This window comes from Sebastes umbrosus, chromosome 14 (assembly GCF_015220745.1).
Source record: "Sebastes umbrosus isolate fSebUmb1 chromosome 14, fSebUmb1.pri, whole genome shotgun sequence".
NCBI lineage: Eukaryota > Metazoa > Chordata > Actinopteri > Perciformes > Sebastidae > Sebastes > Sebastes umbrosus.
In genome coordinates, this window is record NC_051282.1 from 1,043,521 (window position 1) to 1,056,420 (window position 12,900).

Genomic DNA, 12,900 nt, shown 5'->3' on the forward strand with positions numbered 1-12,900 from the left:
CCTCCGCTCGCGTCTCCCGTGGGCGGGACTAAGACGCGAGGAGAGGAGTCGAGGAGAGGAGTCAAGCCGTATAAAGGCACTAATGGGAAAGACCCCAGGTATAATGTTTGGTATGTTAGCATGCTAACATTCGGTTCTCGGCAGTAAACACAAAGTACAGCTGAGGCTGATGGGAATGTCATTAGTTCTGCAGGTATTTGGTTTCAAACCAAAGTACAGAGTGCTCCAGGGATGACGTATTTCTGTAGCCCAATCAAGGCCTATGGAAAGGAGGTTGGGACACGGGTGGACATGGGTCTTGAGGTACGGGGTACCATGTAACTGAAGCTACAGTCGTGTGTTAGTTCAATTTAAGCGAGTGCAGGCCAGATTTTACTGCGCATGTGTTGTACCCCCGAAGATATGACACGTGACCCATCCTCCTTTCCATAAGCCTTGAGCCCAACCAAGAAGTCCACTAACAGGAAGTGATCATCTCCCTGGTTAACCTCCACTAACAGGAAGTGATCATCTACCTGGTTAACCTCCACTAACAGGAAGTGATCATCTCCCTGGTTCACCTCCACTAACAGGAAGTGATCATCTCCCTGGTTCCCTCCACTAACAGGAAGTGATCATCTCCCTGGTTCCCTCCACTAACAGGAAGTGATCATCTCTCTGGTTCCCTCCACTAACAGGAAGTGATCATCTCCCTGGTTCCCTCCACTAACAGCAAATGCGATTGTTCCATTGGGTATTGGATTATTGCAGAAAATAATCTCTGTGGCAAACACACGTTTATAATACTGACACATAGATAATCTCCACTAATGAACATGTGTCATTGGGAGTCATGACCTGCCGACTTTAGTAGTTATTTCAGTCAGGAATAAAGTGGTGGACCAACAGACCTCACCATCACTAGAGCGATGAGGCCATCAAGTGTAGCTAGAAACACACCAAGTATTCCAAGCACTAGCTGTGGGTGGTAGGTCTGACAGACACCTGATGCATCACGGCAATAAGACACCAATATATTCAAATGTTTTGCACTTTTTATACACATATTTCGACAGATCCCATTTGTTGTTGTGTTGACTCTCTCCAGCACACCGGGCAGAGACTGAGGTTTAAGTGCAGACTTATATTATATTATATTATATTATGATGATGTGGCCAGGTAGCCGGGCTCAAAGTCCTCATTTCAATTCCAAGACATTTTTTTAATGATCCTGCAGTTATACAATTTCCTCCTTAAATCAACAAACACCAAAACGTATGCTCGTAGTAGATCATAAACATAGTGAAGATTATTGTCTGACTTCATCTATATATGGCTAACATAGTTTAATAAAGCACATTAGTGGATCAGAAAAGTTCATAGTGAATAAGAAATAAACCAAATCCACATTAATAATTAGAATGACAAGAAAGCAGAGATGTAGATTTTGCATATTTGGAGCAGTAAATCTTGTTCTTTGCATTATTGTACTATATATACTGTGTATATATATACACAGTATATACAGTATATAATTTATATACTGTATATATATATATATATATATAAGATGTATGAATTCAACACTGGATCACACAGTGAATTGCTACATCACCTGACAGATGGACTATGAATGAAAGACTGTATTACATGATTGAGAAACCTGAGATGTATTACTGGAAGAGTGCATTTGATTAAGTCCACTGTGTAGATCTCATGCTCAGCACGTACAGTACATGATAGCCCTGGATATATAACATGATTACTAGTCAAGCGTTCATCTATTACCGTCTCATCTTTACAAGCAGGTTGAGATCATCATTATATTTCATTCTCTAACATGAAGTGACGTCTGTCTGCCATCAAATCTGTCTCTTTGACGTTCTCCAACTTGGGTTGAATGTTGGATGTGACCTCAGAGCGATGACTGTCTGAAGAGTCCAGGAGAAGCAGTTCTGTTAAAGTCATTGTGTGACGTCCTCTGTGTAGCTGAGGCTTCTTCTTCCCCAGTGGCTCTCTGGGACCGGGAAGCCCTTCCTGATCACCGGCTCCACCACCAGCTCCAGCAGGCCAGGAGGCTCCGCCACCGCCAGCTCCGTTACTCTGAAAAGATTGGAGTACGCCCGGCCCACCAGAACCAGCTGACCAGGGGGGATTCTGGGATCAGGTCCTCTCAGCCGCCGCCAGTACACCCTGAAGTGACGCACCAGCTGGGTCGGGTAGACCCAGCGCAGAGTGGCGTTGAAGTGCAGGCAGGGAGAGGCGGACTCTGGCGAGGTCCCGGCACCACGCAGCCACACCACGTGATAGATGCACAAACCCTGAACCAGCTCTGGGGGAACCTGCAGACTGGCTACGTCCAACAGCTTAGAAAGGGGGGGAGGACAATTCAAAAGGGAGGAATTCTCATGTGCTTCTGTTTCATTTATAAATAGAAAAGGTTCTATTTTGTGTGAAGTGCCCTCGGTGCTGAAAACTTACAGTTGAAACATTAAAATAGTTGAAATAGATGTAGTTGAAGTGGCAGTCAATACAAATACTGGAAGAGGTTGAATTAGCCCTTAAAATGGAAGTGCTGAAGAAAGCTGAAGTGTCAATTTAAGATCTGACCAGAATTTGAGTTTAAAGCATCATCAGCAGAATGTGAAGAGGCTACAGTGTTCACAGAGATATCTACTGAAATGAGCATGCTAACCAGCTAGACCCGGCCCGTCCTGTCTTGTAATACCAGTTGTACCTCAAGATGCGATAGCGAGTCATTAGCCGCGTTTCCATTCAATTGTCAAGCGAATTATAAGCAAACTTTTGAAATGTCACAAAAAAAGAAGTACAAATTAGCAGCGTTTCCATCAGCTGGTTTGGAGCGAATAAACTCGGCTACAGCGTAGTTTGGTCAGAAGTTGGCGCTGTAGGCTACACATGGCTGTAAACCGCCAGTAAACAGTAGAAGAAGAAGTAGAGGTTGAACCAAGGCCTATGGAAAGGAGGCTGGGTCACGCGTCATCAACGGGTCATATCTGTGGGGGTACAACACATGCACAGTAAAATCTGGTCTGCACTCGCGGAAATTGAGCCAATCACAACGCACGACCGCAGCTTCAGTTACACTGTGCATGTGTTATACCCCGTACCTCAAGACCCATGTCGGCCCGTGACCCAGCCTCCTTTCCATTAGCCTTGAGGTTGAACTAGGAACAAAACCAATCGCCTTGGCCAGCTAACCGTCTACGAGAGAAAGATGGAGAGAAGTCTTCAGGAATTAGTTTCCGTTGGGCAAGTTTTCATTGATCTCTCATGTCAGCTGGTATTGGTCCTGTTTCTACTGTCTGGAGACGAAAGGCATTCACACGTCATTGGAATATCCGAGTTGACGCCGACAGCAGAAACAGCTGATCGGTTATCAGTTATGTGAGTTAAATATTCACTATGTCAGAATTTAAAGGTGTTTCCATGATCCATTTACAGTAGCACATTCACTTTTTTTTTACAAAGGAAAAAAAAAACAGCTCCAGTGAGCGTAAAAACTTTTTTGCAATTGAGGAAGTTTTACCGAATCTTTCCGTTTCCATACAGCTTTTCTAATGCAATATTCCCAGTGGGGCTGTATGAAGTACTTCTCCATAGTCAGTGTATTACTACAGTAGATGACGGTCAGCATGCCTCCAGTTTGGAGAAGCAGACAGGAGTTACTGCACTGAACCAAAGTAATGTTCTACTGAGGACGGGGACGGCAGCTGAACATATTTTAGACACCTAAGAGAAAGGCCCACCTAAAAATCAATATCAGTTTAAGTGTAGGCTGTATTTAGAATATTTTCAATGGTGTACCTTGGCGTGAGATAGCCTTACAGTATGTGAACTGAGTTATCTACAGTATGCTCTCACCAAAGCCACCAGACTCCATTGAAAAAAACAGTAAGTTTACCTCTCAGAACACAGGAGTTGCTGGCCTACCGCTGCCTCGATCGGTTAGTTGGTTTGTGTTATTGTGTGACTTTGGTTAGTCAGTGAGAGCATAGATGGATATAACGGCTTCAGTTCCCTGTCAGAAAGGTCTGTCTGACGGCGAGGTGCAGCGGTGAAAATATTCTAAATATAGTGTACACTTAAACTGATATGGATTTTTTTAGGTGGGCCTTTCTTTTAGGTGTCTAAAATATGTTTGCTGCTGCTGCCCCGTCCTCAGCAGAACATTACTTTACTCCCGTGTTGGTACTCCTGTCTGTTTCTCCAAACTGGAGGTGTGATGACCGTCATCTACTGTAGTAATACACTGACTATAGAGAAGTACCTCATACAGCCCCACTGAGAAACACCTGAACTATCCCTTTAACCTCCATCTACTGTAGTAATACACTGACTATAGAGAAGAACCTCATACAGCCCCACTGAGAAACACCTGAACTATCCCTTTAACCTCCATCTACTGTACTAATACACTGACTATAGAGAAGAACCTCATACAGCCCCACTGAGAAACACCTGAACTATCCCTTTAACCTCCATCTACTGTAATAATACACTGACTATAGAGAAGTACCTCATACAGCCCCACTGAGAAACACCTGAACTATCCCTTTAACCTCCATCTACTGTAGTAATACACTGACTATAGAGAAGTACCTCATACAGCCCCACTGAGAAACACCCCAACTATCCCTTTAAGTGTAAGTGCTGAAATCAGTTGTGGTGTTAAAGCAGCTGAACACATTGAAGACAACAGGCTCTGGCTGTCTCACCATGATCTGTCCCACCCTGCAGCTGAACGGTGTGTCCCGAGGCTGTCCGTCCCGCTGGATGTTGAGACAAACTTCTCTAAGAGCGCAGCCACGAAGCTCCAGCTGTGAACACCTGTCCCCAGTGACACAAAGGACACAGAGAGACTTTACAACGACATCCATTCACTTAGCTTTTATGTCCCCGTTAGAGTGCCTTACCCGACAGTCCAACCATCTGGACTCTGGTTGCCACACAGCTGAGAGAACAGCCTCACCAACTGGAGCCCGTCATCCTGTTCATCAGGAGACGCACTGACAGCTGCAGAGACACAAGGACAGGACATCAAGATACAGATCTGAAGGACACCTCTAGAACGATAAGCTTTGGAAACTACTAAGTATCAACAAAACCTGGAAGCTAATATCCCTGAGTGTGTCATAGCTGAGGCTGAAAAGAGGTTGGATATTCCAAAAATACATCGGACCTCATGCAAGAACATTTGATCCTAAACCTCTCCTAAGGCCCTGACGTCAGAGAACTAGACGCCTGCTGCGTCCGGCCTCCTTTCCTTTGTCTCGGCCAAAAGGTTGCCCTCAAACACACCGCACCGCAAACAGCCGACGGCCAACTACCACGTACGTTCTGCTCCTGCATGAGAGGAAATAACTCTCCACACCAGCAGGCAGCGGTGGTCTGTATTCATCATTCTAAACATGAAGTCACAGTTCCTCTAACGGCCACTAGAGGCTCACACCCCCACAGACCTCCATGTTAAAATGAACAACTTTACGGCAGAAATAAACACGTTTACAGCCTGGTACAAGCAACCGTTTTGGTCTCTAGAGCTAATTTCCCTGTTCATGACAACTGTACGGGGGTGAATTTATGTATAACTCACCCCGATTAAATTATATGAAGGATTGAAGTTATGCATAATTAAATGGCTCGACTTCCGTCTGGAAAAGTACCCAGATCTTGGGCTACATGGAACATGCGCAGTAGCGTCTGCTCTGTCACTGGGTCCCAACGCCACGTCTCATTCACATGAACGGAGGAAGGGAAATAACTCTGGATTCAGCTATTAGTGCGTTTTACAACTTTAAAAACAGAATTTTTTAAATAAGGACTATTAGAGTGTTCGTACTGGGAAGTTGATTCACCTAAAAAAAAAAGATCCTCTGAGTTACAGATGTCTCTTTCCCAATGGAAGTCTATGGGAAAAAGTCTTTTTGGGCCCAGTGCATCACGTGACGGACACCAAAGTTGCAGTACCGTCATTTGGCCAATACGAAAGTTGGGATCAACGACCTGCGCTCTTCCTGGAGGCTTGGCTGTACCAGGTCGCTAGCTGGTGTCACCTCAGATAATTAAGTCTCTGATCTTAACCTCTGGGCAGTGTTTGTGATGTTGGTGCCTTTTGGAGATATTTTCATGCACAAATCGGACAAATAATATATTATATATATAATAATATATAATGATGATAATATATTATTATCATTATTACTATTATTAAATAATATGTCTTGGCGTGCGGTTAACTGTGCGCCGGGCATCCTGCTGGCCAATGTGCGGCCGTTGGATGATGGGCTGCCACTGGAGGACCTCCGTTTCCAACAGGATATCGGGAACTGTAATGTCCGTGACACTTGGCTAAATCCTGGAATATCGGACAGCACCATTCCACCGTGACTCTTTTTCTAGGACTATACCGATCTGACAGAACAGAGGAGGAGGCGTGTGCTTTATGGTGAGTATCTTTAACGTTAATGCACAGACTGAAGGAGCTGACGGGATGCATTTCACTGGAGTTGGAACGTTTCCTTGTACAATTTCATGTGACAAATATATGGTGACCAGATGTCCCGGTTTGTCCGGGACTGTCCCGGTGAGTCCCGACAAATATCTGTAAAACACTCAAATGTCCCGGTTTTCACCACAATTAAAATAACAATATTATACTAACATAGACGTTTATCATGTTCCACTCATAATTCATTTGTCCACATGAGATCAGAGAGGCAGTACAGCACACCGCTGTAGTCTCTAGAGAGAGTGATGTTGCACGCTGTTAAGCAACAATTACGCACGCACTCAACAGCTGGTTACATTTAGTGCAGTTTTGATCCTCAGAACCCTCCGTACTTACAGTATGTGCACATTAAACGTGTCGTTTTGATTAATTATTCTACACAGTTCCTTCTGCGCATCAACAGGCATTTCACTCCTCTTATAACTCCCTCAGGACCGTCCGTTCCTGTCAGTCTTTCACTCGGTGTCTCCATCCTGGACAAAATGTCCTCTGAGCTCCACAATTTCAATTATAATAGCCTAAGACAAAACAAGTTGAAAAATAATGTATGTAGGCCCAGACAACAATACGTTTCCTCTGAGGGAAACTCTCTACAGGACTCCCAGACTGTCAGATGCTCACCGACAGACACTCACCGACAGACCAGACGCTCACCGACAGACCAGACGCTCACCAACAGACCAGACGCTCACCGACAGTCCAGACGCTCACCGACAGTCCAGACGCTCACCGACAGACGCTCACCGACAAACCAGACGCTCACCGACAGACCAGACGTTCATCAACAGACGCTCACCGACAAACCAGACGCTCACCGACAGACCAGACGTTCACCAACAGACGCTCACCGACAAACCAGACGCTCACCGACAGACCAGACGTTCATCAACAGACGCTCACCGACAGACCAGACGCTCACTGACAGACCAGACGCTCACCGACAAACCAGACGCTCACCGACAGACCAGATGCTCACCGACAGACCAGACGCTCACCGACAGACCAGACGTTCACCAACAGACGCTCACCTACAGACCAGACGTTCATCAACAGACGTTCACCGACAAACCAGACGTTCACCGACAGACCAGACGTTCACCAACAGACGCTCACCGACAAACCAGACGCTCACCGACAGACCAGACGTTCATCAACAGACGCTCACCGACAGACCAGACGCTCACCGACAGACCAGACGCTCACCGACAGACCAGGCGCTCACCGACGGCCCCAAAATGTCCGATGGCCGACCGTCAGGACCTTTACTGTTTTCTAATTCCGCAAACTCTCCTAACTGCAAAGTGTAACTGGCTTGTTTCAGCCTGTTCATGACTCGTTATCACGTTCATGAGATGAATTATTAAAACTGGGGGGGGGGCTAGGATTAGCAGGTATGTATTGTGAAAAACTCACATTTGACATCCTGGATGTCCATGTGTGTGCAGAGACTGGCATTTGTGGTCTTCAGCTCCAGGGAGACTCTGATCCCGGCAGACGGCTTGTAGATGAGGGTCACCAGAGTCTTGGAGGCCAGGGGTACGTGGAGGGAGAAGATCCTGAGAGACACACAGCAGAGTACTGTGCATGAACGTGTGTGCAGAGGTAGTGATGGCAAGATCACTTTTTCCTCCTACATGAAGATAAAGCAAGAGTGAAGAAGAAAACACACACACTTGGCACAAAGTGGAGACGTGTGAGTGGCGGGGATGCTTCCGTCCAGCAGCAGTGAGCAGCCTCCGTTCCAGGCGTCCTCGGAGGAGCCGCGGCTGCTCAGCCAGCCCCGGTCCTCCAGCTCCATATGGTAGTACAGGGGCTGGATCTCCTGGGCCGTCAGGTTGAACCAGCTCCTGTTGGTCTCACGCTGCACACACAGAAAAACAAAAAACAAGACTGCAGACGTCAATGAGCAAACACCGGCATATACAGCAGCTACCAACCTGCTGTGTAGACAAGAAATCAAATGTTATAATCAACGAGCCAGTGCAGAGATGTGAGGACTTCCTTGACGGTAAAATTCAAAATGAACTGTAGCCTGGCCACAGACTTTACTGGTAGACCACTGAGGACGAGGAGGAGGAGGAGGAGAAGGAAGAAGATGATCACTCTGTAGATCTTAAGACAACATGGATGAGAAGTGCTCTCAGTAAAAACATTGTAACTGGTTAGAATACAGTTTACCCCGGGGGCTGAATAAAACTAGAATCACCGCCTCACAGTTGTAAGCCTACGCATATGGAGGATAGAACCTGCCAAAATCCCAAAATAAAAGAATAAATAAATAAATGTGTCATTAAATATAGCAAAAATAAAATAAAAAATAAATGTAGCCAATTGATAAAATGTGACATAAATTGATATTTCTGTTTTAATTTGCTTCTTTATTTATTTATCTCTGTGTTAATTCCCTTTTGTATTTACTCTCCTGTTTAATATTTATTTTTTATCAATTTTTAAATTGATGTATTTATTTTAGCATTATTTTATATCTTATATATATTTATTTATTAATTTGTTTTAAATGTATGTATTTATTTATTTATGCACGATTTTTCCTTTGCATTTCATCCTTTATTTATTTCACCAAACTTATTTTTTTCTGTATTCTTTTCTTTACACATTTTTTTTATGAATTTCTCCCTCATTATGCAAATGAGGTGGCTGTCACTCAACCTATTTATTCATTTATTTCCATTATTTTGGAAGGTTCCGTCCTCCATATCCTCCAGCCAGTCAAGTGTCAGTTCACATCCATGTCTGTCCAACATGTCATCAGCTCATGATTTTATCCTGTTAGACATTTGTGTGAAATTGTCATAATTAGCGTATGAATTTTTGAGTTATGGCCAAAAATGTGTTTTGTGAGGTTGACCTTTGACCACCAAAATCTGATCAGTTTATCCTTGAGTCCAAGTCATAAACTGTGTATAAGAAGTGGGCCTAGTCACCGTGACGTCACCCATTGGTTTGTGGACTGTCGTTTTGAAGCCTCGAGTTCGGCATTTTGGCCGTCGCCATCTTGTTTGTTTTTGCAACCAGAGAGGGCGGAGCTAATAACAACCCAACACTGAATACGACATTTTTAGGTGACAACATTTTTTAAAATGAACTTTGATGAAGTGTAAACACACTGTAAAAGGGTTAAAGTTGTAAGATGAAAACACGGACAACTCCCAGACCGGACAATGCCGTGGTAACAACCTGTCAATCACCAGGTAGCCCCGCCCTAAAGCATCCCCTGCTTTATGGTCTATGTGACTCTAAATGAACATCATGCTGTATTGAAGAAGACTTGAAACTAGAGATTGAGACCATAAACTCATGTTTACAATGTTTACTGAGGTAATTAATCAAGAGAGAAGTAGACTCATTTTCTCATAGACTTCTATAGAACCAGAGGAGTCGCCCCCTGCTGGCTGCTAGACAGGATGCAAGTTTAAGGCTCTTCAGCGCTGACTTCTCAGACCTGGAGGTTCCCCGCTGGATTAATGCCATCATATAAACTATCTGTTTCTATCATCATGAACTATTTAAAAGCCCACACCATCTACCATCTGTCCTTCAGTACCTGTCCTCTACAGTAGACAGCCTTCCCAAAGCCCTGGCAGAAGGAGGAGATGAAGGGGAGAGGTGAGGCTGGCCGATGGATGTACAGGTGGTCTGACAGAAGAGCCCAGAACCTGCAGACCAGAACCAGGACGGAGATTGGTTTCAAAACATCTCTTCTGCTTTCCAAGTTAGAGGTGAATATGTGTATTTACATCAGTGGTAATATTCTGTTGATCTCACTTGTCCTGATTCTCGCGGAACTGGGTCTTATCGTTGTGGGTCTCGTACACCCAGCCTGGAGCAAAGATGGCCACCGAGAAGTTGTGCTTCCGAATGATTTCCAGCGCCTGAAGGCAACCAGAACAAGAAGCTGGGTTAGGGTCAGTAAGGGATAAGGATTTAGCACACACACACCTTCCACAGTGGGTACCTTATTAGTTTCCAACATTCCTCCCACCACCTTGCCTCGGGCGAACACGTCCACCCCGATGTAGACATCAGCCTGGCGGCCCTGGACCCCAACGTAGTCCCCCATCCACTCCAGGTTCTGCTCTGTCCAGTTGTAGTTGGTGAAGAAACCGTCACAAGAGTCGAAAAACATCCTGTTGTGAAGGGATGAAGTGTTGGATAATGAGCGGACATGGATGTCCCTTTGAATTATTTAACGTAGCCTGTTATTTACACTTCTACACGTCTTAGTTATATGAACAAACAACACAAGAGAGATGTATTACAATGACAAATTTCCACTGAGGTGGACAAGATCGATCTATCTATCTATCTATCTATCTATCTATCTATCTAGTGGAAAGATATTAGACATGTATTAAACATACTTGCAGATTCCCAGTTATAGATTTGTTAGATTAGAACATAATCTATGAACTATTAAACCGACAGTCGTCAGAAAAAATGTTGGCATTGTATGTTTCTGCAGAACATGGGATATATTGAGTGAAGACGTTTCTGAACCAAGCACATGCTTCATAAATGCGCTTCATATCACTTTCTTAAATTACGTATAGGGATGGTAATTTTGAACAATTTCCTGAACTGATAACTGTCTCCAGTTCACCGTCAGGAGAGTTACTATAGCAGCCACGGTGCTGCGTTCACTGTCTCCAGTTCACCGCCAGGAGAGTTACTATAGCAGCCACGGTGCTGCGTTCACTGTCTCCAGTTCACCGTCAGGAGAGTTACTATAGCAGCCACGGTGCTGCATTCACTGTCTCCAGTTCACCGTCAGGAGAGTTACTGTAGCAGCCACGGTACTGCGTTCACTGTCTCCAGTTCACCGTCAGGAGAGTTACTGTAGCAGCCACGGTGCTGCGTTCACTGTCTCCAGTTCACCGTCAGGAGAGTTACCGTAGCAGCCACGATGCTGCGTTCACTGTCCACAGTTCACCGTCAGGAGAGTTACCGTAGCAGCCACGATGCTGCGTTCACTGTCTCCAGTTCACCGTCAGGAGAGTTACCGTAGCAGCCACGATGCTGCGTTCACTGTCTCCAGTTCACCGTCAGGAGAGTTACCGTAGCAGCCACGGTGCTGCGTTCACTGTCTCCAGTTCACCGTCAGGAGAGTTACTGTAGCAGCCACGGTGCTGCGTTCACTGTCTCCAGTTCACCGTCAGGAGAGATACTGTAGCAGCCACGATGCTGCGTTCACTGTCTCCAGTTCAACGTACGGGAGCGTTAACTTAGCAGCCACGATGCTGCGTTCCCTGTCTCCAGTTCACCGTCAGGAGAGTTACTGTAGCAGCCACGGTGCTGCGTTCACTGTCTCCAGTTCACCGTCCGGGAGCGTTAACTTAGCAGCCACGGTGCTGCGTTCACTGTCTCCAGTTCACCGTCAGGAGAGTTACTGTAGCAGCCACGGTGCTGCGTTCACTGTCTCCAGTTCACCGTCAGGAGAGTTACTGTAGCAGCCACGGTGCTGCGTTCACTGTCTCCAGTTCACCGTCAGTAGAGTTACTGTAGCAGCCACGGTGCTGCGTTCACTGTCTCCAGTTCACCGTCAGGAGAGTTACTGTAGCAGCCATGGTGCTGCGTTCGCTGTCCACAGTTCACCGTCAGGAGAGTTACTGTAGCAGCCACGGTGCTGCGTTCGCTGTCCACAGTTCACCGTCAGGAGAGTTACCGTAGCAGCCACGGTGCTGCGTTCACTGTCCACAGTTCACCGTCAGGAGAGTTACCGTAGCAGCCACGGTGCTGCGTTCACTGTCTCCAGTTCACCGTCAGGAGAGTTACCGTAGCAGCCACGGTGCTGCGTTCACTGTCTCCAGTTCACCGTCAGGAGAGTTACTGTAGCAGCCACGGTGCTGCGTTCACTGTCTCCAGTTCACCGTCAGGAGAGATACTGTAGCAGCCACGATGCTGCGTTCACTGTCTCCAGTTCAACGTACGGGAGCGTTAACTTAGCAGCCACGATGCTGCGTTCCCTGTCTCCAGTTCACCGTCAGGAGAGTTACTGTAGCAGCCACGGTGCTGCGTTCACTGTCTCCAGTTCACCGTCAGGAGAGATACTGTAGCAGCCACGATGCTGCGTTCACTGTCTCCAGTTCAACGTACGGGAACGTTAACTTAGCAGCCACGATGCTGCGTTCCCTGTCTCCAGTTCACCGTCAGGAGAGTTACTGTAGCAGCCACGGTGCTGCGTTCACTGTCTCCAGTTCACCGTCCGGGAGCGTTAACTTAGCAGCCACGGTGCTGCGTTCACTGTCTCCAGTTCACCGTCAGGAGAGTTACCGTAGCAGCCACGGTGCTGCGTTCACTGTCTCCAGTTCACCGTCAGGAGAGTTACCGTAGCAGCCACGATGCTGCGTTCACTGTCTCCAGTTCACCG

At 46.1% G+C, this 12,900-nt stretch overlaps 1 protein-coding gene across 1 annotated transcript in view; it reads right to left on the reverse strand.

The window, feature by feature from the left end:
• Window positions 1-1,016: 1,016 nt before the first annotated feature.
• Window positions 1,017-12,900, reverse strand: part of engase (endo-beta-N-acetylglucosaminidase) — a 32,175-nt gene continuing 20,291 nt past the window's right edge. The window contains exons 9-16 of the mRNA XM_037791199.1: window positions 10,489-10,660; window positions 10,299-10,405; window positions 10,078-10,189; window positions 8,186-8,373; window positions 7,926-8,068; window positions 4,918-5,017; window positions 4,720-4,831; window positions 1,017-2,346 (exon numbers count right to left, since the gene is read on the reverse strand). Coding sequence (XP_037647127.1) covers window positions 1,945-2,346; window positions 4,720-4,831; window positions 4,918-5,017; window positions 7,926-8,068; window positions 8,186-8,373; window positions 10,078-10,189; window positions 10,299-10,405; window positions 10,489-10,660 — 1,336 coding nt within the window. The 3' untranslated portion in view covers window positions 1,017-1,944. The remainder of the gene's footprint in view (window positions 2,347-4,719; window positions 4,832-4,917; window positions 5,018-7,925; window positions 8,069-8,185; window positions 8,374-10,077; window positions 10,190-10,298; window positions 10,406-10,488; window positions 10,661-12,900) is intronic.